Source organism: Varanus komodoensis, unplaced genomic scaffold (assembly GCF_004798865.1).
Source record: "Varanus komodoensis strain SLA01 unplaced genomic scaffold, ASM479886v1 scaffold125, whole genome shotgun sequence".
NCBI classification, from domain to species: Eukaryota; Metazoa; Chordata; class Lepidosauria; order Squamata; family Varanidae; genus Varanus; species Varanus komodoensis.
In genome coordinates this window covers 465729-491705 of record NW_025335360.1, presented here as the reverse complement: position 1 = coordinate 491705, position 25977 = coordinate 465729, and the positions used below count along the sequence as shown (strand labels likewise).

The following is a 25977-nucleotide window of genomic DNA, read 5'->3' as shown; positions in this document are numbered from 1 at the left end:
AATGTTGAGATGTGCAGAAAAAGGTGCTCAGGGAGGGCTTTTTCAAAATCCCATTATGTTCAATGGAACTTCCCATTATGTTCAATGGATCAAAACTTCCCAAAACTTCCCATATAACTTCCCATTATGTTCAATGGATCAAAATGATGCCAGGACAGCTTGTTTTGCTAACCCTAACCCTTCCCTGGCGCACACCCCAACCCTAATACAGGGCAAAAGTTCCACTGAAACTCATGCAGTTTTGAAAAAGCCCTCCTTGAGTAGCTTTCTCTACACATCTCAACCTTTCTGCCCATTCTAAACACATTCCCACCATCAAAAACATGCCAGGACGCCTCATTTTTCTAACCCTAACCCTACCCTGGTGCACAACCCTAACCCTAATATAGGGCAAAAGTTCCACTGAACATGATGGGATTTTGAAAAAGCCTTCCTTGAGTAGCTTTTCCTGCACTGCTCAACATTTCTGCCCATTCTAAACACATTCCAACCATCAAAAACATGCCAGGATGCCTTATTTTTCTAACCCTAACCCTACCCTGGTGCACCACCCTAACCCTAATATAGGGTAAAGTTCCATTGAACATAATGGGATTTTGAAAAAGCCCTCCCTGAGCACCTTTTTCTGCACATCTCAACATTTCTGCCCATTCTAAACACATTCCAACCATCAAAAACATGCCAGGATGCCTCGTTTTTCTAACCCTAACCCTACTCTGGTGCACCACCTAACCCTAATATAGGATAATGTTCCATTGAACATAATGGGATTTTGAAAAAGCCCTCCCTGAGTACCTTTTTCTGCACATCTCAACAATTCTGCCCATTCTAAACACATTCCAACCATCAAAAACAGGCCAGGATGCCTTATTTTTCTAACCGTAACCCTACTCTGGTGCACCACCCTAACCCTAATGTAGGGTAATGCTCCATTGAACATAATGGGATTTTGAAAAAGCCCTCCCTGAGTACCTTTTTCTGCACATCTCAACAATTCTGCCCATTCTAAACACATTGCAACCATCAAAAACATGCCAGGACACCTCATTTTTCTAACCCTAACCCTATTCTGGTGCACTACCCTAACCCTAATATAGGGCCAAAGTTCCATTGAACATAATGGGATTTTGAAAAAGCCCTCCCTGAGTACCGTTTGCTGCACATCTCAACAATTCTGCCCATTCTGAACACATTCCAACCATCAAAATTGTGCTAGTACACCTTGTTTTTCTAACCCTAACCCTACCCTGGCGCACACCCCTAACCCTAATATAGGGCCAAAGTTCCACTGAAACTCATGCGATTTTGAAAAAGCCCCCCCTGAGTACCTTTTTCTGCACATCTCAACAATTCTGCCCATTCTAAACACATTCCAACCATCAAAAACATGCCAGGACACCTCATTTTTCTAACCCTAACCCTATTCTGGTGCACTACCCTAACTCTAATATAGGGCCAAAGTTCCATTGAACATAATGGGTTTTTGAAAAAGCCCTCCCTGAATACCTTTTGCTGCACATCTCAACAATTCTGCCCATTCTAAACACATTCCAACCATCAAAATTGTGCTAGGACACCTTGTTTTTCCAACCCTAACCCTACCCTGGCGCACACCCCTAACCCTAATATAGGGCCAAAGTTCCACTGAACATAATAGGATTTTGAAAAAGCCCTCCTTGAGTACCTTTTTCTGCACATCTCAACATTACTGCCCATTCTAAACACATTCCCACCATCAAAAACCTGCCAGGACACCTCGTTTTTCTAACCCTAACCCTACCCTGGCGCACACCCCTAACCCTAAGATAGGGCAAACGTTCCACTGAAACTCATGCGATTTTGAAAAAGCCCTCCTTGAGTAGCTTTTTCTGCATATCTCAACATTTCTTCCCATTCTAAACACGTTCCAACCATCGAAATCAAAAGGGGATCCAGGCGTGTGGATTTCTAGCTGCAAGGCCCGAGTAATTCTCTGACTTCATAACAGGAATTCCAGAGTCCTGTGGTTGTCTAGAAGGTCTATAGAGACACTGGATTAATTTCATTAACTTCTGTGACCAAACATAAGGTTATTGATATATTGAACCCCCTTTGATGCCTATTAAATTCAATGGCATTTCTTATGTGATATGGGTTTTGTGAGTTGAAAAAAATTGCCATTTTTATACACTCACTGATAATATTGTAGGCATGGGGTTTAAAATGGAATAAATTAATATTTTAAAATTCCATTACAAAAATCTTTGACATGAGTGCACTTGGAATACTGTTCCCACTCAGTTCAATGGACCTCCAAAGGATAGTGCAAAACTGAAAAAAAAGTTCAGAAGGGGATTCAGAAAGTGATTGAGGGACTGGAGTAGGTACCCTATGGGCAAAGATCACATTTTTGGCTTTTTAGTTTAGAAAAATTGTGAGCAAAGGGTGGGGGACTTGCTGGAAGGTAATACAATTATACAGAAGAAATGATGGGGAGACATTTTGCTTCTTCTTTCAGAGCACTGGATTCTGAATTCCAGCGAGAGCTGCATAACAGATGATTCAGGAGCAATAAAACCAAGTCCTTCTACAGATCGTCTGTAGCAAACCAGTGGAATTCGTTTCCCCGAAAAGCAGTGGCCCACATGGACGGCTTTAAGGGGGGATCAAGCCAATTCACAGAGGAGAAGGCCATCGGTGACTCCCAGTCCAGCGTCAGAGAAGCGCTTGCGTGTCTTGAGTCTCAGCATCGCTCGCATGCTGAGGAAACATGAGCAGGGTGGTTCCTTCCTGTCCTATTGCTGGACTTCCCACAGACACCCAGTTGCACCGGAATGTTGTTGTTGTTGTTGTTGTTGTTGTTATTATTATTATTATTATTATTATTATTACTACTACTACTACTACTACTACTACTATTAGAACATTTCTATGCTGCCCCTTGCCGAAGCCTCGGGGCAGCTTACAACACAATAAGATACAATACAATACAAAATAACACTATAAAATTAAAATTAATAATATTAAATAAATAAAAAATAAATATAAACGATATAAAAGAAGTTATAAAAGAAAAGTTATAAAAGAAAAGAAAAGAAGAAAAGGAAAGGAAAGGAAAGGAAAGGAAAGGAAAGGAAAGGAAAGGAAAGAAGTCGTCCTGGCCAGATGAATAAGTGAATATTGTTAACAATTAAAATGACGTTTAAATAAAAAGGTCTTCACCTGGCGCCGAAAAACAAATAACGAATACCAGGACATGAACGCCTGGAATCCACTCAGTTCTTGTTAGGTTCTTGTCTCACTGCCTAAAGACATGCTTGGAGAACAGAGAGCACTGCAACTTCCAAAGCTCCTCTGTTGGAGAAACCGCCAGAGGATTCCTAAAGCAGAAATCCCTCCCTCCTTTGCTCAAAGGCCCCACGTTGTATCATTGGGGGGGGGGGGGGGCGGGGGGGGGGGGGGAGCCAGCGCTCCAGTTGCAGCAACTTACCTTTTCTTTTAAATGCTATTTTGAGTAGATTCGTCACCGGTCTCCCAGAGAGTTCCTCGGAATGGCCGATCAGGCCTTCTTTTACGGTTTGGTATCCGGACAGAATGACGATAGGGTACTGCGCTATCCAGAGAGTGCTGAGGCTTCCATATTGCTTGGCCAGCTGTTGTGTGGGCCCAAACAGAGAAAAGGCAGGTGTCATTCAAAGCAAGCACATCGTTTCAAACGAACGCGCGAGCACTGCAACTGGCCGTGGGCAACCCCCACCCCAAATGCCCTGCGTCCTTTCCACTTCCCCTTTCCATCTCAGCTCCCTGACTGTTGGCTATCGATCATGATTTAGATAAGTAACGTGCCTTCTGGTCACTGATCCTCACACAGCAGCTTAGAAAGACTCCAAATTAGTTAAGAATCAGCGTGAAACTTAAAAACCAGGCAAAGCATAACCAGAAACCATCTGCAACCGCATTGTGTTCGTTTCGCTTTTTCCACGTACAGCGCAATTCAGTAAATGCAGACGGAGTGGAGGACTGTTGAAGTCGTGCTGCAGGCAGGAGCCTGAACCAGGGAACCGTCATCCATGGACCAGTATGAATTCCATTTTGCTGAGACGGGACAAGCACATGGGGTATGGATCCAGGAAAGGTGAAATATATTCATTTTGTATTCATTTGTCATGTTTATGGCTCAGTTCCTATCAAAATCTGAACAGAACAAAATTCTTCCCCATGCAAGATGCAATCTAGCCAAGGCGAGCGGAGTCACCTGTGGAAACACGGTCCCTGCACAGCCTCCATGATGGCATCCCAGACCTGGGCAACTCTGCAGCAGGTGTATAGAGAGCAACCTGTTCAGCTGCTTGTGAAACTCACGATAAGTGAAAATAATAAAAGCAATGACAAGTAGAAACCATGGCCCTTTGAGTCATCTTTTACACAACTGGATAATTACTGCAACAATAACTATTAAGAGATTAAAGCAACAACTCATAAATGTTAGCTACTTGCTATATGGATTTACCATGTAAATTGACTTAGGAAATTAGGGAAGACCTGTTTTAAGAGTTAATACCTCTGTTCATGTTCTCTCTTTCTCCCTCCCTCCCTCCCTCCCTCTCCCTCTCCCCTCTTTTGTGTTCCCCCCCCCCCCCCCACTGGACAGATTTTCCTTACTTCTCTCCCTTGACACTGGCAGGTGGGAAATTAATTACACTGCTTGCAGGACAGCATAAGACAAGCCCTACCAGATGGGAGCAAAGGGCTGCCGGCCCAGCAACCTCCCTGAGGGAAGCCCCCAGGCAGAAATGAGTGCACTTGCTCCTTGCTGCTCCTGTTCCTGAGCAACCACTATCCCCAGAAACAGAACCACCGTGGCTGGTGACCTTTTAGCCCATGCCTAGCTCGAGCCATCCAGCTTGGGGGCTCCTGGAAGATGCATGGTTTCCGCCAACGTGCCCTCAACATGCCCTTGGAGCGCCTCACTCCATGCACAAACGTCATCGCAGCAGAACCTCCTGCCGCTGTTCTAGGATGTCTTCTCCCTCTCTCGCACACACATCCTTCCGTTCCCCCTTGACAGGCAGGACTGTGGGTCTTATGGCCCATCAGGTGGCTAAGACGCCTTCCTCAAAGTATCATAGCATTTCTCTTGAGCTCCAATGGCTCTGTCTAGGCAGGACAGACACAAGAACATGATGCCACTCTTATCTTCAGAGGGCTGGACTAAGATTTTAGTGGGGCAGGAATGAAATCTCCCAAAAAAAAAAAGTCATAGAATCATAGAATTCTTGAGTTAGATGGGACCAGGAAGGCTACTGAGTCCAACCACATGCCCAGTGCAGGACTCTGATTTAAAGCATCCTGGCAGATGTCTGTCCAGCTCCATCTAGAGTGCCTGCAAAAGTCAGGAAGGTTCGCCAGAATCGGGTTCCTCCAGAATCTGGATTCCTGCAACCTGAACCCGTTCTTCTGTGTCCTGTACTCTGGCATGACGGAGAAGAGCTCTTGGCCCACTTCTTTGTGCCAACCTTTCAAGTCTTTGAAGATCACTATCTCAGGTTCTGCAAGGAATCCACTTTGGGAGGAAATCAGCTGGATTCCCCCGTTTCTGCTTCCCAGACTCCAGTCCACTGGGCAGTAGCCTGGAGTCCCCATTCCTGGCGAGCCTGCCCAGGGTCAAGCCCCAAGCGCCATGACGGGCTGCCAGGAAAGGTGGGCCCTCTTGCTGCCCCCCTTTCCCACACACTGCATCCATCGCCAGCAGCGAGCAGGGAGGGAGGTTGGCTGCTGGGAATGGTGGCTGGGGAATGTCCCCAGTGGTGCAACCTGGGCTGTGCGGATGCTGGTGGACTTCCCCTCGGCTTGGCTCTCTTCCTTGGAGAGGGATGAGCCCTGGAAGAAGCCTGATGGGAGGGCATGAGCCAGGTTCCAGGGAGACTGGCACATCCATAGCCCCCTCGTATCTCCCCTCAGTCTTCGCTTCCCAAGGTCACACGTGCCCAGTTCTTTCAGTCTCTCCTCATCAGCCTTCAGTTCCAGTCATCGGACGAACTTCCTTGACTTCTGGTCCTTTTCCCGTTTGCCTCCCTCTTTCATAGTCTGTGGTGCCCAGAACTAGACCCAGGACTCCCAGTGAGGCCTACCCAGTATGCGTAGACGGGAACCAGTATCTTACCGACTGCCCAAAATAGCATTTGTCTTTTTTGAAGCGTCATTGCATTGTTGACTCGTATTCAACTTGTGATCTACAACAATTCCAAGATCCTTCTCACTTGTAGTATCGTTGCACCAAGAATCCCCCCTCTTGTAACTGTGCATTTGGTTTCGTTTTCCTTGACCTTTGCCCTTGTTAAATTTCATTCTGTTTTTTCAGCCCAGCCCCATAACCCATCGAAGGCATGCTGCATTTTGTTTTTTTCTTCTAGGGCACTGAAGAAAGACCTACCCAATTTTGCATCAGATGAATCAGATATATTTCGTTTAGTCAAACTCTGAAGACTCTTCATAAGCTCAAGGGTGAAATACCTTTTTGGAAAATCAAGAAATGGGGTCTGAAGAAATGAGCAGCCTAATGTTCCAGATCAGAAATCCAGCATCATGTGCAACGCATTCCAGTACAGTCAAAATTTAATGCCCAGAAGCCCTCCAACTCAGCGACTTATGGCCATACAGTGTATGGCGAGAGCCCACATCACAAGGACACGACTCCTGCTTTGCTTTCCAGCAGCGGATCAAGGCGAAAGCCTTCTGAAATGCAGCCTGGCCAGCCAGGGCTGGCTTGGCAATACAGAGGGCAAAAAATAAAGTTTTTAACAAGCAGCAACTTTCAAAGTAATGATTTGGTTGGTGAAGCTAGCTCTTGCCCAGATTATTCCGTTCGTTCCGAACTGAAGCCCCTTCTCCTCGCCCCTCCCAAAGCAGCTGCTTCGGCCCTCGTGTCAGGGAGGTTCATACTGTTTGTAGACCAGACCCGGGGGGGGGGGGGACTGGACCTTCCTTGACTGGTTCGTCTTGGCAAGAATCTCCTGGCTTGATGATCTCATGAGGCTCCCCGCTGACTCTTCAGTGTCTCCCTCCGAGCCAGAGGGGGTCCGCTTCCCACCAGCCACTTGCTAATCTCACGCGATGACCCCTCCATCTTTCACCGATACCTTCCAGCCTCCCCATCTCCATCCAGCTCGCCCTCAGACTCCGAGCTTTCTGGCTTGGAATGCTGCATTTTGGGAGAAACCGGCCCAAACCCTTACACCATTCTGTGCACCCACATTTCATTGACGGCCATTATCAGCTGTCTGGTAATTTGGGGGGGGGCAGAATTTGGATACAGTGCATGGCATTGGCTCCCACCTCCTCCCCTTCCCACCCCACAGAAAGCTCCTTCGCCCTCTTGCCAAGAAGGCGGATGTTTGACCTGGTGGAGTGGGTGGGCTTCGCCCTCTCCTTGCAGCCTGGGCAGGGCGTGTGGGGAGCACCGTTCTTGGAATCTCAGATCTGAAGTCGCCAGGGCAACTTATTTTATACAGTTATGTGTATATTTATATTGTTGTTTATGTATTTTAATTTATTTATTTGTAAGCTGCCCCGAGGCTTCGGCGAATGGGGCAGCCTAGAAATTTCTAAATAAATAAGTCACAGGAACTCCAAGCTGGGACTCCAGTCATTCAGTGCCTCTCCAGACATGGGCAGGGGGGCCTTGGATTGCACCCTGAGTGAGATATATTGATTCCTAAATGTTCTGATTCAAATGGAGGAATTGTGAGGCGAGCTGGAATTAGAATTAAGTCCCGAGTGAAGTGGCAGATGGACAATAAACTGCTCCCCCTTCGCAAGAAGCCCGGCTGCCGAGGTCCTGTCCTTTTGTGAAGATCAGGCTTTTGCCCAGTGCCTTCCCTCCCACCTTTGTGGGAAAAGACAGCAAGAACGGAGTGCGAGCTAAAAGTATCTACCACCTCTGGCCCAGGTTTTGGGGTCAGCAGAGCCCAACTGGGCCTCGGTGGCAGAAAGAAAAGGATGCTTAAACGGGAACACTGGTCAGTGGGAGCGAAGAGTTATGGAACTGCAGTCTCCTCTCTCTGGATTTCTTTCCTCCAATAAGCTCCAAGCATTCATGGTCTGCCCCCGATTGTACCTTCACAATAACCCAGTGAGGTGAGCAAAACTAAGAGCCAAGTGATTGGCCAGGTAAGGGTTTGATCCTGGGTCCCGGTCCAATTCTCTTAATTGCTATGCCTCTTTGGTTCCCACAGGCAATTCCTGTAAGTCCCTGGCAGCAAGAAGCATGGAACATTAAAAGCAACCCACTTAATTGCACACTGAAATCAAAGCGCACATATGCAAATCAGAACCGATGTAACTGCCACATCCACACCCATGAATTTATATGCTGCAGCACAGCCTGAAAGTTTTGAATCACTTTGGAAGGGCAGCTCCAAGAAGCCTTGCAGAACACGCAAGCGATTATTTATCAGGAGAGGTTGTAGATGCCACTGGGGAAAAAGCCTTCCTGGACAATTTTCTCCTTACTTGTTTATTCTGGGTCATTTTCTATACCACCCCAAAGCTGCAATGCTTCCCTGGAAGGCTACAGGCAAGTTATAAAAACCATAAAGCCCATACAATAAAACAGATTAAAACATTGCCAATGTAACGAGAATATCGAACTTTTAAACACCCCACGGAGTCCAAGAGAAAACCCTGCACTTGTTCCAACAGTGCAATAGGACTTGCCTGGGAAATATCCCCGTGAAGCTTGATGCTTCACAGCAGATGTAACGATTAAGCACCAAGGATTAATTGCACAACTGGGGCCATTTTGAATCTGTTTATCCCGTGACTGATTTCTCTGAGAGCCACTGAGTTAAACCCCTTCTGCTAACATGATCAGAAAAGATATTCAAGGAGAAGGGTGTTCCTGATTTCCTCCTCAGAAAATGACAATAGTCTTATTTATTCAGCAAGTGGCTTTCTTATGACCTTTGCTGATTTCTGTTTTACAGGCAAGGCCTGGAAAAATAAGAGCTAGTGAACCAGTTCACTTGTAGTTACCAACCAAGGGAGTGTGTTGGAGTGAGAAAGATGCGCTGACCTGCACCCCACTCACTGTTTTCATACCCAGTTTCAAAACCAAGACATTCTGCATTCCTAAGTTGTTCAGAATAAGCTCTGAACCCAGAATTCTGGGTTCTTAAAGAGAACAACCTTGGTTTTTTAAGCTAAAATCCAGTTTAGTTCCACCACTTTGCCTCTGATAGCAATCTAACTTCAGGTAGGAAAGCACAAAACTTTTGTTTCAGCTCATAAATCACCAGAAAATGCCCCATTCATGAATGGGAATTGGAGTATATGCCCTCTGAAAATGTTTGCAGATTTACTGTTTATGAATTGCATGATAAAACAAATTATTCTTGCTTCAGGCTCATCATGTGAAGGCTGATTGACTCAGTGGAGAAGACAAACAGCTGGGGAAAGCTGAAGGCAAAAGACCAAGATGGATTGATTCATAGAAACATAGAAACAGAGCAAGTCAGAAGGGGTCTCCCGGGCCATCTAGTCTGACCCCTGGCTCCAGCCGGCTCCGCTCACGACATGCCCACCATGTGCACGTCCAGCCTGTCCTTGAACACCCGCACCGATGGGGCCTCAGCCACCTCCCGTGGGAGCCCATTCCACACCCTTGGGGTCCTATAAAGGATTCCATAAAGAAAGCCAACCTTGAATTCACAAATTCTTACATACTTGATGGCATGTAGGAAAAACAATATCAGTGGGTTTTATACTAAGTATAATATATTTCAGTGCTTTTTTAATCTTTGTGAACCATCCAAAGAACTTCAGCTGTTGGGTGGTACAGAAATGTAATCAGTGAAAGCATTAGTTCAGAAAAGATTTATTTCCTCACAGTTCTATTGATATTTAAAGAATCCTCTCCTGTCCATAATAATATAATATTAACAATATTATTTTGAATAATTATATTTATTTTAATATGTGGCAATATATATCTCAGTTATTGAAACTTGTGCAATAATTTGCTTTTGTCCTGTGCCATTGAGTCATCTCTGAGTTTTGGCAACCTTATGAATGAAAGCCCTCCAAAAGCTAGTTCTTCATAGCCTTGCTCAGTTCGTGTACGTACAAATATGTACATGTTACACACAGAGATACACTGGACCCTGCAGTGACAAAGGTGGGTGCAGAAGAACCCACAAGCTCTTCCAGAAGGAGTGCAGCCCCATCAAGAACAAGTTGACACCTTCAACTAGTCAGAAGTACCACCCACTAGGAACATTTCAGTCTTGCCTGCGTTGGGTTAGGAGATGCCTTCATCCATTCCAGGCACTGACTGAGCACCTCAACAGCCTGACCTCATGAAGATCAAAAGCAGAAATGGAGCTCAATATCATCAGAGAGCACATGCTAATGGGCAGCTTTAGAAACATAGAAACAGAGCGAGTCAGAAGGGGCCTCCCGGGCCATCTAGTCTCACCTCTGGCACCAGTTGGTTCCTCTCACAACATGCCCACCATGTGGACGTCCAGCCTAGGAAATAAATCAGCACCCTCCAAGATCTTGATGACCACAGCCAGTGACTTAATGGAGATGTTCAGTAGCTTGGGGAACAAAACCATCCTCTGTGGAGCCCAACCAAGGTTAATTAGGCTTAATTAATTAGTACACCACCCAACAGCTGACGCTATTGGGTAGTTCCCAGCAGGCACTTTTTTAATATATATATAAAATGCACCATTGAAACATATTAAAATATCATAAAAGTTAACAATGCAAAATTGAAAACCTAATGTTAAACAGGAAAAATATAATAACTTGAGAAAAACCCTGGTAAAGCCTGGCTAACAACCAGAAGACCCAAGTAAATAATCAAATGCCCTGCTAGAGAGGACAGTCTTCACCTGGTGCTGAAAAGATAGCAAAGCTGGTGCCGGGAAGGCCTCATGGGGAGCTCAGCCCACTATTGGGAGCCACCACTGGAAAGGCCCTGCTCCTGGTTGCCACCATCTGAGCCTCCCTTAGAGGTGGCAATCAGAGCAAGGCTCCAGAACGTGACAATACTGCTAACGGTCTTCAAAGGATTAGGGTCAGCGGTCTTAATTCTCCAGCCTTGCAGAGGGAAAAGGCGATCTTAAATCAGGCATCTGGAAATGATCGGACCATGAGAGGCGGACTGATTCTAAGCCCCCACTTTCAAACCACCATCTCTATGTCCTGTTGTAAAAACTAAGTCTAGAGTATGACTCACTACATGTATTGGGCTGATAACAAGCTGGGACAGTCCCGTGGCCGTCCTGGGGGCCGTGAGATCCTCTGCCACTCCAGGTGAGGTCGCCCAGTGTGAATGTCGACACCTGCCCAAACCAACACTCTGGGGGACATCAGCCGCACGCCAAACACCACTTCCGCCAGCTCTCTTGGCCAACTATTACACACCAAAGTGGGCCATAAAACCGGTCAAATCTCCAGTAGGTCCCAGACGGACCCCAAGGTGCAAATGCCAGTAGTGGGAGGCCAGTAGTGGGAGGGACATGGGGACCGCAGAGGGAGGGGGGATGCCTGCAAGTCACAGCACACCCAGCCCTCCCTGGCCCTCAGTTGTCCCTTTATGCTGGAACAAGTAAGTGACTCTCCATGGCGGAAATGGCTTGGCATGAAGGAGGCCTTATGCCCACCCACCTGGCCACTGGGAGTCGCATCCAGAGACCTGAAGGCAGCCCCCAAACTTGTGGGTGCGGGGAGTGTTCAGACACAGCAGCACTGTCTCGGGCTGGGTCGCGCCCCCATCACCTGGCCAGTCCTGCTGCCAACGCCCTATCTCCCTCTACCCATAAGCACACTATTACGGGCCCCCTCGCTGCCCCCACCTGGCCCTGCATCCTGTCCCCCACCTGCCTGGATGAAGCCCCAGCTGACTTTCTCCGTGGTACTTAGATGAAACAGACCCACCTTGGCAGAAGAGAGCCAGGATTGTGTGTCCATTTAAACTTACCGTCAGGTACAGCATACCTGTGAAATGATAGGTGATGTTCCAGAACAAATGCTCAAAGGTGTCACTAGACATTCAGCACATTCATTTTCCAGAAGGTTTGCCAACCCAATACTTTCCCACACAGAAAGGAACCGATTCTCAGTTCTCTTCAACTAACAACATGCACAGCAGATGACTTTTTTAGCATGATCTACCTTCATGAGTGTGTCCTTATGCAGATTAAGACCCGTCCACCAGGTGCTCCCAATGAGCGGCCATGGAAAAGGTCCGGGAGGGTAGTGCCTGCATCGCCAGAGCCATCTCAGGTACTTCAGGACCATCAGACACGCCAGGACAAGCACCAGTGCCCAAAGCTCCATCATTCTCCGGCCTTTCCCTTCTCCGTCTTCATATACTTCTAGTAGTCTGGATCCGACGTCTCCAATGCCTCCAGGACACTTGGCGCTGCGTCTCCACCAGCTGCTTTCTGTACACCCCACATTTGGAATGCAAGAGACAGGACTTTCTGCGTCTACCTGGCACACGCCCCTGAGCGCGTGGGAGGTGTCAGTCAAGAGAAGAGGCTTGGCTCAGGAACTCAACAGACACATTGCAGGGAGAGAAGTAGCAGCTCCTCAGCCAGTTCTGCTCCCACCCAGCCCAGAGTGAAAGGGGGAAGCGGAGTCAGTCCAGAAACAAAACCCAACACCACTTAGGCCAGGCTGCCGGTGGGCATGGGGATGCAATGCCAGCACGAGGAGGAGGAGACTCGGGAATCCCTTAAAAAGGAGGTGCTCGTTTGGAAACAATCCAGTGCAGGATGTGGGGGGGAAGACAACAGAAGAATGTATTTGCTTTATTATTTGTTTATTTAATTTCCATACTGTCCAAGAGGTGAAGCCAAAGATGCCACCATAAGCTTAGTGAAAATCTTAAAAACAGGAATGGATACATATGGGAAGTGGAAGGACGGACAATTTTATTAAAGAACTGTACACGCAGATAGTCTAGAACTGCAGGAAAACTAATGCTTAGAATGAGCTGAGACAGGCTAAGAATAATGGATGCATTCAAAGTAAATGGCGGACCACCATAAATACAGTGGTGGACCAGCTGCTCAGCCAAGATGGCAGGATACTGACAGGTGACAAAGGAAAAACAGAATCGCTCCACTCCTGTTTTAGCTCCACCTTTTCCCTAAAGAAGTCCCATCTGGCAGAGGTGGCAAAAAGGGGGAAGGCCGGTGTAGCGGGCAGGTAAGCAAGAGATGATCAGGGAATATCTAAGTCTAGATGAATTGCATCCTATTTGGTTGAGGTGGCTAGCAAATAGACCTCCAGGATGGCTACCTATTATCTTTGAAAAAGCCTGGAGAATAGGAGGGGTACCAGAGAACTGAAGGAGCCCAAATTTTGTGCCTATCTTCAAAAGAGGGTAAGAAGATCGATCCACAGAATCACACACCAATCAGACTGACATCAGAACATGGGAAGATTCTTGAAGGGATTATAAAATGTTCATTCTGTCATCTTGACATTAACATAATGATCGCTGAAAGCCATCACAGCTTTGCCAAGAACAAGTCTTACGAATTAATCTTTTTGCATTGATTGATCTGGCAAGTTGGTTAGTCATTTGTGGAAATGCTACGGACCGATCTTGGCTTAGAGCAGGGGTCTCAAACTCGCGGCCTGCGGGCCACTTGCTATGACAGGTGGGGCACGAGGGAGGGGCCCTGCAGCCTTCAAAGCGCCGGCAGCGCCCGGGCCGGCCTCCGGGAGCGACGCGGGATGAGCGGCCCACCACCACTGCGGGGGTGGAATACTTGATGCGGCCCAGCCTCACCCAGACTCTACTTCCAGCGGCCCCCAGGTCAGTTGAGTTTGAGACCCCTGACTTAGAGAACCTTGGTGGAGGGAGAGGCCACAGTCCCTGGCTGGGCACCTGCATGTCCCCAGTGCAACCAGGTCGGGCAGAAAAAACTACAGCCTGAAATCTTGCTGCCCGTCAGTATTGGCAAAAATAGGCTAAATAGACCAATGGCCTGACCAGGTATAAGGCAGCTACCTGTCTTCCTACTGGGCAGATTAAACAGGAATATATATATAATTTATATTTATATATAAACAGGAATATATATTAATCCTGAAAATATATGACAGGAGAATATATATATTTAATATCTTGATTTTCAGCTTGCTCCCTAAAGAGCAGTGACCAATGTATTCCAACCTGCACAAAAGTACCAAGTTTGTGTCATGAATTTTCAGACCAAACCAACTTGGCCAGGCCTGTTTGTCTGCTTCACACGGAGGTTTCCGTTTTCCTCCCCAAAACTGTAGCTGCCCAAGGAAGGTCTGTGCGGTGCTTCTCATGCGATCCCTTCTGTGCTTGCCAGGTGTCCGTACGCTTGTCTGCAGGTAAGGGTGCACTTCTGTGATCTTCCAAGTCTATAATTATCTGCTGTTCCTAATTACTGTTTTCAGAGTACGGCTGTCGGGAAGATAGGAATCATAAAAGGGTTGTGGCAATTGCAGCCTTGCAGTGCAGCTCTGAGCGGAAAAGCCCGCCAGCCCGCCAGCCCGCCAGCCAGGAGGCCTTCAATGAATCCTTCTGACTTGGGTCTCATCCTGAGGGGCCAAGTGCCCGAGCTGCGGGTTGATGGTCAGCTCCAGGCATTTGTGAATGGAAAGGATGATCTAGACCAGGGGTCCTCAGACTTTTTGAATAGGGGGCTAGTTGAAAGGTGCCAGGGTGGGCGTGGGTTGCCAAGGCGGTGCAGGCGGGGGGGGGGGGGTCATACGTGCGCAGAGATCCTTTTCTCCGAGCGAGTCCAAAACGGTCTCCTTGCGAGCAAGCTGCTGCCTCGCCACACGCGCATGCATGCGTGGCAAGCTATGGCGGGCCAGATCGATGGGCATGGCAGGCCAGATCCAGCCCTTGGGCCATGGTTCAAGGACCCTGACCTAGATCCATTTTAACCGGGCTTCAGGCCCGGTCTTGGAACATCAGCGGCCTTGGCCATCTTGCCAGGTGACCTTTGCCAGGAGAGGGACAGGAGCAGCATGGCCGTTTTGGTTCTCTTGGGTTGATCCTCTCTTGGTGGCTTTCAGTACCATCAACCACGGAAGCCTTCCAGATAGGCCAGTGGCACTGGGAGTCAGAGGAACTGGTCACCCAAGGCCCCACTTTTGGCTGGGAGAGGCTTTGCTCTGCTCTGAGGCTTTGCTCTGAGCCTTGGCAGCCACGCTGGGGGGTGGGGGGGGGTCCACGGGGCTCAGTTTTATCCCTGTTATGAACACTGGGGAGATTATCCGGAAGGTGTGGGTAGAAATGACATCAGCTCTATCTCTCCTTTCCATCAAGTGTAGAGGAGGCAACCGTTGCTCTGATCCATGCCTACATGTGGCCATGGGCGGGATGGAGGCCAATAAACAGAGATTCAGCCAAGATAAGATGAAGGCACGGTCTGTGGACATTCCCCCTGCTCAGATGGGAGATCATCAACTGGTTCTGGAGGGGGCCCTCTCCCCCTCAAAGCTCAGGGATGTGGTCTGGGGCTCCTCCAGGATCCTGCGTTGTCCCTAGGGGCCCAGGTGGACTCAGAGCACCTTCTGTCAGCTCAGACTGATATGCTTCGGATGGTTCATTACAGTTCTCCTTGCTCTGGTAGTCTCTCATATGGAGTACGCTGGCTGGCTTGCTTGCTTTATTTATTTATACATGTATTTATAGGCTGCCTATAATTGCCGAGGCCTTCCTAGGTGGCTTACAATACAAAAAACATATTAACAAAGTAAAACACATTAAAGCCAATTCAAACACAACAAATTAAGACATCTATAAAAGCAATATAAAAAGAGCCACAGCACTCAGGCTAAGTGTTAAAAAAAATTCCTTAAAAGGTATGTCTTTTGCCTGGTGCCAGAAGGAAAATAGAGACTGTGCCAGGCAAATTTCCCTAGGGAAGGAGTTCCAAAGATGGGGAGCAGCAGCCAAAAAGGCCCTTCGCCTACTTGCCCCCTGAGAAGTGGTTCTTGTAGAAAGGCAAGTGGATCTAAGGGGGTGGGTGGGTGGGTGTATATGGGCGAGTGGATCTAAGGGGGTGGGTGGGTGTATATGGGTGCAGAGGGTCCTTTACATAGCCAGGCCCCAGTACAGCCCAGAATACTGTCTGGAAACTTCGGCGATTGCTCACAGGGATCGACCCACATGGCCATATGAGGCCGCTACATGGCCACCTCCACTGGTTTGGCCAAACCATGTCCAGGCCAAATGCAGAGCACTGGTATGAACCTTCAGTCTCCAGTGTGGCTCGGGGGCAGGATATCTGAAAGATCCTCTCCTCCCATATATGGCTGCCTGGATCCTACACTCGTTTGCGGTGGCCTTCCTGTAGGAGTCCCTGCCAAGGGAAGTCAGGTAGATGACTACAAAGATCAGGGCCTTCTCTGCGGTGGCACCTCAGCTCTAGAACGAATTTCCCAAAGGGGCTTGCCAGGCACCTAAGCTGTTCTATTTCCAGCACCAGGTGAAAGTTTTCCTATTTCCTCAGGAATTTTAGTGTGAGTCAGTTTTAAATCCTGTGAGGTATGATCCAAGCTCTCCAAGATCTTCCTCTATGGGAAGATGCCTCCTGGTAGGAAAAAATGTGTGTGACTAATCTAAAGGACATTTAGATCCTTTCCTAATTCTTTGGGTTTAATCCTTCTCTGATTCTTTGTGGGATCCTTGTTTGGAAAACCATGCAGCCTGATAATCCTCTCAGCCATTGAAAAAGTATTTCAAATGGTTTTATTTGCTGGTGCTTAGCTTCATTTTAACAGGGAGTTTTTTTGGCTGGCCTTTGTGTGCTGGATTCCAGTTTGTGCCCAAGAGATGCTCAGTGGCAGATGGGTAAAAAAACTCCAAGTAGATGCCTCAGAACCCTGGGGTGTGCCTATAATCAGGCATCGTTAGAAGCCATAAAGGTGGTAAGAGAGCAACACCACACTAAATGCAACCCCACTATGTAATTTTCTGTTCGCCACCCAGCAGAGCTGCCTTGACACCCCCTCAGTGCCAAAACTCGCAGCCTGTGTCCATGGGGGACTCTGGCTCCTTCAGGCTGGGTGGATGAATGTGGACGCATTCACGGTGAGGCGAGCTGAGACTTACCTTCCTGTAGGCAGACCTGCCTTAGGAGCCGAGAGAGGACTAGCTTCTAGAACGAGCAAATATGGGCAAGCCTAGGCTTGTGGTGGGTGAAAGGAGAGGGACTGGGGTGGCCGTCTGTAGGAGCACGTGTGCCACCATGCTCATTTTCCCAGCCTACGAGTCCCGGCAGTGGCTGACGCAGGTGAGGGTCCAGGGGCTTGCCTTGCTCCTCTGGCTGAATTACCCCACTGCCCCAAGAGCCTAGACATCTCCTGCAGGCTTGTCAAGAAGAGGAAGCGTTTAATTGCACTTGAGGTCCATGTGTGGGAGGCAGGAAGCAAGCCAGCGATCAGCGACTGCATCTGTTCTGCCTCAGTCAGCGGCTCGTTTGGACTCTGCAAAAGCGTCGCCACCCTCTGCAGCTCCCCCGAAGGCTCCAGAGCACCTGGAGCTTGGCTTGGCGTCCACCTCCTCCGCCTAACACCGGGACTGGCGCTTTCGGGGGGCTGGCTTGGCTCCCACCGATGCCTCACCCCATGGGGCTCCCAAGGCAGGCTCTGGGACCACGACAGAGCGCTGTGCGAGAGGTGAAACGGTTCCTCACGTGGGGATGGCGGCACCATGGCCCAGGTGAGGTTCAAGAAGAAGCCGCTTCCCCCGGGGGCTCAGTGCAAGGCAAAGGTGGGCCATGAGCCGCAGCTGCCAACCTGCATCTTTGCCTCCCCCCAAAAGTACAGCAAAAAAGCCATCGCAAAAGGCGAACTGGTGATGTTGTGAAAAGCACCCCCAGCCACAAGCAAAACACACACAACCCCCACACACACATGTACCCCACTCAAAACATTTCAGCCAAGACAATGCATGTTATTTGTTTTTCGGCGCCAGGTGAAGACCTTTTTATTTAAGCAGCATTTTAAATGTGAACATTATTGAATTTTATCTGGCCAGGGCGGCTTATTTTATATTGTATATTTGTATTTTATTTTAATGTATATATTTTAAAATGTTATTTATGATGTTTTAATTTATTGTTGTAAGCTGCCCCGAGGCTTTGGCGAATGGGGCGACATAAAAATGTTTTAATAACTAAATAAATAAATAAATGTGCATTAGAAGGTGAGCACCACACACAAAAAGAGCTGCATCCTCCTGTTGCCCAGTGGGTTTTTCTAGCTCTCTTTTTCCAACAGTGATTTCTGTTCCATTTTTCCTTTGCTTCAAGACAGCTGTAATTCAGCAAAACGAAGCCTGAGAATCGCTTCAGGGCAGTGCGCCAGGCTGCTTGCTTTAAAAAGAACCCTTTTGTTGCTATTTTTAATCAGGCAGGGCAGGAGCTTCTTCAGATGCAGCCTCTGGAGCTGAGCACATTTCAAATGTGGCTGCAACCGGATCGTACAGACGTAGGAGTGTTCGGTTAATTACTGGGTACCGGGATACGCACAGCTGCTTGCCTCTCACTATCGCAACGCAGCAAGCACCGCACTCAGCATGACAGACAGGGAGGAATGGTGATCTGACTCAGTGATTTTGCCGGCTGTGTACATTCCAGGGATCAGTTTTCCCAGGCAACAGATGACTTGCTTCTTGAATCAGGCTTCCAGGGTGGAGGAAAGCACTGTGAAGCGAAACAGCCCACCATGAGTCAACTTACCTGTAAGAACTGCTGCATTGTATCAGGTACCTCCCAGAGCCCAACCGGTTGTGGTTTGCTGTGTTATAGGAACCCTGGTGGTTGTGTGAGGATTAGATAGCCTTCACATAACCCATGGCTTGTTTGAGGGTGTGACTCTCAGATCATCGCTGCCACCTGGGTTTACACAACCCAATCAGCCATGGCAAGCCAGTTTCCCAAGGGTGCCATGTGCTGGGAAATTTCAGGTAAGTCCTGGTAGAACAACATTGCTTATATGTGCCTTTGTGTTATAAAATCAAATCTACACCTCTCTCACAAAGCAGCAGGATTGCCAGCCAGGTTGCTGTTTAGCCTTGCTGCTGCCTTAAGAAGATGGCATTCTTAGCTAGACTGAGAAGCTGCTGGGGCTAATACTATTAGTGAGGAAGTACCTGAGAAAAACTGAAACAATGGTGCCCATTTGCTTTTGAATGCCACCCCCACCCCCCAAGACCCACAGAGGCAGGCACCTGCCCAGTGTAGTTGTCAAACCAGACTTCCCGAATGTTTCCTTCGTCAGACACATTTCCTGACCTCTCAAGAATTTGCTAGACTGACCTATCAGTGCAGCAATTGGTAATGTTTTCCATGCTATTGTTATCAGTATTTCTGATTGATTTAGAACATTCCGTCATGCCAAATAACATCAGGATCAGATTACCTGGAAACTTAACACTCGGTATTGGACTAGCAGGCTATAAAAGAGTCTGTGCATCGGCTGCGATTTTGAGATTGAGTTTGTCTCTACGCAGTAACGCATTATCATCAGTGACTGCAGGAACTGGGCCACCAAGCCATAACACAGCAGAGGTTCAAACGGTTGATCTTCCCCACAGATCTGAGTGTTCATTGTTGTAACAGATGAGACCAGAGACCGGATGGTAAAATAAAAAGGAGGTTTATTCCTGCGGCAGGGACCACACTCATAGAGGAATGCGGCCTCGAATGGAGTTGGAATGAGGTTTTTATAGCTTCACAGTGAGTTTTCGGTAAATGGTAAACAATACAATCAGTTTTTGGCAGAAATCAGAACAATGGCGACAATGGGGAGTTACAGAATCACATAGCAGCAGTTGAGCAAGCGATATACAAACGCAGATTTGGTTAGCAGTAAGTTTTATCTTTTCATTTACACCTTCTAAGCAATCTTTGTCCATTACGGTGTAGGTGAGCTCTTTCCACTTTCTGAGGGGAATTCTCTGAGGCAGTTACTAGACATTTGAATGGGCTAGAGCTTAGGAGAGCTAAGCCTATCATGCATACCCTGAGACAGTTTGATTATTCTAGTGTTTGGCCGTGTCATGCCTATCTGGAGCCTAGAGGAGTCATGCCTATCCTGAATGCCCTGAGAAAGCTGATAGATATTTCTATTATGTCAGGATCCTGGGGAGTCAGGCGTAACATCATTCCTCGCGAATGGAAAACGGAGATTCTGTCACATGCATACATGATGCCGTGCGTATCTAGCCTGACCCAGCCAGTCCCGTGAGTAAATTAACCCACCATGGGCTACCATGATGTGCTCACTTTATTCTTTCCGGCGCCAAGCTAAAACCTTTTTAATTTTCCCAATGTTTTAAGATACGGCTGTTTTAATATGGGCTTTACTGTTGATTGGTTAAGATTTTGACTAGGATGCTGTGTTTTATTCTGTTTTGTCTTACTGTTAAACTGAGACCACGGTAAGGGATGATCTCAAAAAGTTTTAAATAAATAAATAGGCCCCATGTTCAGGCACATAGTCATGCAGACGTGTGAGCTGACGAATAACTCAGACCTCCCGCATGGCTGCAAGGGCTGAGCGAGGTAAGGCTGTCTGTGTGTCGTATCAGCAGCCCTGAGAAACAGCAGCTCCTCAGAGGAGGAGGAAAGCTCCATCAGCCTTCGGGGACGTCCTCACTCCCCCCGGAAGTTCGCTCTCTCTCGAACTCGCCCGGTGAAGCAGAGAGCAGGCGCAGGGCCCCCTCCCTGGAATTGCCCTTCAGTCGTTCTGTTCTCTGTTGTCCCTTTTATTATCTTGCCTCAAGAACAACTAGCTGAAAATGCAACCTGTCTTCAGGTCTGCTCAGAAGTAATTCACACTGTCTTCAGGGGCACACACCCTGCAAAAGTGAGTATGAGAAAGCAAGAACAAAGCAAAGCAAAAAACCCTTCCACTTCCTCGGACCAGCAAATCCTGCACATAAGCTTAATGGAAAAAGGACAGAAGGAGGCGGGAAGAGGGGGGGGGGAGAGAGAGAGAGAGAGAGAGAGAATGAGAGAGGAGAACCATTTCTCTTGTATACAACACCTCCTCCACAATTGCATTTTTGTGACATAAGATTACATTTTCAGCACAAAAGAAACTGCTATACTTGTTAGCATGTGCCCCAGTGGTGAAAAATATGTTTTACATAAATACCTTGATGACGTTCCCGAATGTAGCATTGGTTAGCTCATTAGGTTAAATAAGGAACAATGCACAATTTCAAGACACCTATCCATATCCTGAGGAATTCTGGCACAATGCCCTTTTGAGAGCACAGCTTCTTTTTCACATCAGCGCATGCAGAGGTTCTACATCCTTGGGCAGCGCAGGGCAGAAATTGCTTTGTTTTACTTGGAATGTGATTCTGCCAAGTCAAAACGATCTTCCAGTTCATCCAATAGCAAGCATCATTCCAGTTGCCAAAGCACTTGCATTGAATGCCAAGGAGTCTCTTTTCCTCTCTTAATCATGACCAGGCCATGTAGAGTTCCATTCCTCTTGTGCATCTCACGGACAGAAGCGCTCTTGTGGGGATGTGAGAGGAAGGAACTTCTTAGTGGTGACTCCCAGGCCTTGGCACTCCCTGCAGGGAAGGCCAGTTCCGCTCTCCTTCTGCCAACTAGCAAGGACATTTTCAGTCCAGGTGGACCTTTAGTGCCTAAGTCAATTTGCTATAGAAGGTGGTTTTTACCCATTTGGGTGCTACTATTGCTTCCTTTTTTACTGATGTTTTGATTTCATATCCTTAAAGATTTTGGCTATGTTTTTAATGAAAGAGGTCAAATGTTTCAGTGTTGTGCTTTTATCTGTATTTTATTGTGTACTGTCTTGACCGTGATCTTTCATGGAAGGGCAGGATGTAAATCTAGAACATGGCTATTGAGGAGAAAAGTATTAAAGATTATAATGTATGAATTCTAAGTGAAATGGAAATGGAAACTGAGCCAACTGGAGCCATTATGTTAATACCTAACTTTATGTAAAGTCATTAAAGTAGCACACTGCAAGTACTAATTAGGCTATCAGTGTATGAATTCTTCTGTTATTATCAGGACTTAATTAATAGTCTCAGTGAAATTGGTACTACTTCTGCACCCACGGGGGATATCTACCAGCCAATTAGGGAGAGCTCCAGTAGGGATGTACCAAAACGCTATTAAATCGATCGCTCCAAAATTCGCAGACTTCCTCTTGTGCTTGGCCCTGTCTTGGAACAACAATTGGGGCAGCTGTGAAAGAGTATTGGACAAACCCGTGGAAGGGAAGGCTACCGGAGACTCCCGTCCTTGATAGCGATCTGCTGCCCCCAGTATCAAAGGCAGGGTGGCCATGCACCCGTCACTGGGGTGCTGCCTCATCCACGCCTTGCTGGTGGGTTTCCATCTGGGCAACAGGTTCCCTGCTGTGTGAAAGGTATGCTGGACAAGAGGGACCTCGGTCTGATCTGATCAAGCAGGAATTGTCTTACGTTCTCCTTATGTTCTGAAGGAGGTCAAAGCCACCCACCGCTGCTGCTCCATGAGACGCACAGCCCAGACAGGAAGTGCGGACAATGATCCCAAAGATGGCTGCAAGGCCTCAGGTGCAGCAGCCAAGGAGAGGGCTCGTGGAACCCAGCGTCTGCGGCGTGCATTTCTGTATGTGTTTCTCTGCCAATGCTTCCAGTTCTCTGGGTGGTTTGCGACAGGGGTTCAGCAGGATCTGCACTCTGCCTCTGAGGTGCAACTACCCTTGAAAGGATGGAAAAGGAGAGAAGGGGTTCTACTTCAGGAAGAGTTGTCATGCTTCACCGATAAGACAGGCAGGATCATTCTGAACGAAGGAGCTCAGAGATGGTCCATCTCCATGGGAGGTTGGCCAAGTATGTATTTGAAGGGCTGGTAACCAAAAAGAAAGGGCCTTTTCCCACCCAGAATCAAGGGTTGCTTTCAAATCTGAAGGCACAGAGAAGGGCCGGCTCCGAGCCGCGGCACAGAGGTCTGACAATTCCCTCGATTGTAGCTCTGGGTTGCCACCTAATGGTAGAGTCTGCCTAGAGTTACTCAGTTCAGAATAACAATAACCTGGTTGTGTAAGGTGGCTTGCATGCTAAATGCAAAGCAAACGTGGATTTCCTTTGTCCACATGAACTCCGAAACTGTAGGAATAAACCACCAATGCAAATAATTGTTAAAGTGAGTTTTAAAATGAATTTGAATTATCAATTTTATCATTTTAAGAACCAGAAATCTTTGGCTTACCCAAAAAGTAAGAATTAAGAAATTTGCAGATGCACCAAAAACAACAACAGCAACCACAACAACAGAAACTCAAATTAATGCTCTGAGCCCTGAGAAGAGCAAATCCATCATACAATACTTCGTACTGAGCTTAGGTTGCACCCACAGTTCTTAGGAGAGGACATTTGAACTGATGGGGCAGGATGGGTGACTTTCACAAGGAAGAAGGGAGGGGTAAAACTCCTTTCTTCCTTCTTTTGTTACAGGGTGGAAAGCCAAAGGTGGAGCTGAAGACATTTTAAACGCTGCTGTCATTTTCTCCTCCGAATGCCCCTGAAGACTACAGTACATCACGACGCACGGCTTTGGAGCATTCTGCAGAAACTCACATGGCGGAAGCTGGCTGGGAGGGGCCAGGAGAAGCACCCATGCATTTTGCACATGCACCTTTGAAATTCACCCCTTGCCCTCCAGAGTGCCTCCCCATACTTTCACAACCCATGAAAGGGCATTTTAAAAAAAACGGGGGACAGCACTAAATATTTGGGCAGCACTAAAACACTAAAACTAAGACTCCAGAGGATGGTGGAGGACAGGAAGGCCTGCAGGAATGTTGTCTATTGGGTCGTGATGGGTCGGACATGACTTCGCGACTAGCAACAACAAAACTCCATACACAGAGTTGAATTTGGCCTCTGGGCCCCTCATTCTGCACACTTGCAATAGCAGTGGCAGAACGGGCCAGCTGAACGTCCCAGATTCTAGTCAGACGTCTACCAACAAAAAGGTATTGAAGTCTTTGCATGACTGAACAGAGTGATTTTCGTTTTCTCATTTGGGATGCAATGGCTCAAGTGTTTTTGTGAAACCCATCACCACCACTGCCTTCGGTTATCTGGAATATTCTTCCCCACTCCGGAAAATTCTTCCCCAGAGAGGTTCGTCTGGTGCCGATGCTTTATTCTTTTTGGTGTCAGGTGAAAACCTTTTTATTTTCCCATTATTTGGTTTTAATTGGGTTTTTTTTTTAATCTTGACTTGCTGGACGCTGGTTTGGTTTAGGTTTGGTTTTGTAATTTCTTTGTTCCTTATTGTAAGCTGTTCTCAAATGTCAGTGGTGGACAGGGTACAAAAGTTTTAAATAAGTACAATGAGAACATGAGCAAAACAGAAGCAACTTGCAGTATGATCCCTATCTTGCTGGCACTCAGCTTTGTCTCACATTTCACAATGTGGGTAGGAACATAAAGGCCGTGATCCGGTGCTCTGCTGAGTCCACAGTGACAAAGCAGCTGCTCACGGGATCCCTCAAGCAGGACATGCCCGGCCGCCCAAGTTCGCCAGCAGCCGGTGCACACAGGTGTCGCGTGGCTGGAGGCTGGTAGCCATTCATGGCCTGCTCCTCCAGGAATCCGTCCAATCCCAAGTCATCCAAATGGGTGACCACCACCGCTTCCCCTGGCGGCAAGTTCCACATTCCCACTATGTGCTGTGAATCTCCCACTCATCCGCTGCAAGGATGACCCAGGTTTCTTGCACTGCAGGATAAAAATGCCTCCTTCTCCACTAGATGCAGAATTCTGAACATCTCCGTCACGTCGCCCCTCGCTCACCCCTTTTTCCAAGTCTCGGCTCTTGAAATCTTTCCTCGGGGGAGCTGCCCCAGCCCCTGCATCCTTTCATTTCCCCTTCTCAAAACCTTTTCCAATGTCACAATATCCTGTTTAGATGCAGCAACCAGGACTGCAGACAACACTGGAAGTGCAGCCTTGGCCAAGCTTCGTATAAGGAGAATACAACCTTGGCAGTTTCATTTGCAGTGCCTTTCCTAATTATGCCTGATCCGGAGCGTGCCTTTTTCACAGCCGCTGTGCCCTGGGTCAGCATCCGTCCACTGCAACCGGGAGTCCTGCACCAAGCAGGGGGTTGGACCTGATGGCCAATTGCCCCCCCCCCCCCCCGCTCTGCGCTTCTCATGGAGAGAAGGCCACTGACTCTCAGTCAAGCCATCCTCCAAAGGCTGTTGATGAGACGGGGCCCATGCAACCCATCTTGGGATCTTGGAAAGGTGGGCTACGCATGAACTAAATAAACACATGCACGAATTCTTAAACAGTTGCTGCCCCATCTGCCCATCCTGTTCAGCTACCTGTCATGCATGAAGCTCCGACAGAAACAGTGACTCACGAGGAGACCTTGCACTTGGCACCCAGAGCCCAAGTGTCGACCCCACAAACCGATGCAGGGGCGGCTGAGCCAGCTGCTGCGTCTGCCCCTGAGCCCCAGCCCGTTGAGCAAACGCCTGGACCTTTACCTGAGACAGAGAGTCATGAGAAAGAGGGCGCTGCAAGTTCTACTCAGAAGGAGGCAGAGCAACTGCCTCTTCCCCCCCAGACACTGACCTCCCTGAGCCAGAAACAGAAGACACAGTAGGTGTCGTGGATTTTTCAAGAGCCCAGAACAGACGTCTTTTACTCCGATTTGAACGGCTACAAAGTAGACAGCGTAAGAGGGAGGAAAGGCCTGGCTTGGGAGAGTGATCCCACGTGGGCTCAGGAAGAGATGCCATTATAGGGCTGACATCTGCTTCGCAAGGACCGCTATTAGGGAACTTATCTATAGAACTGTAAACCTTGTAGACAATTAGCATTAAAGCACTTTGGTTTTATTGCTCTAGAATGTGTGGAATGTTTACATACCGGGCTCCCCCCTCGACACTACCTTCCTTGGGGGATTGGACAGATGTGCTAACAAG

General features: G+C 47.8%; 1 protein-coding gene across 1 annotated transcript in view; it reads right to left on the bottom strand.

Moving 5' to 3' along the window:
* Positions 1–12330, bottom strand: part of LOC123019439 (cytochrome P450 2J2-like) — a 35944-nt gene extending 23614 nt beyond the window's left edge. Inside the window, exons 1-2 of the mRNA XM_044422325.1 lie at positions 12163–12330; positions 3470–3632 (exon numbers count right to left, since the gene is read on the bottom strand). Coding sequence (XP_044278260.1) covers positions 3470–3632; positions 12163–12330 — 331 coding nt within the window. The remainder of the gene's footprint in view (positions 1–3469; positions 3633–12162) is intronic.
* Between the last annotated feature and the right edge of the window lie 13647 nt (positions 12331–25977).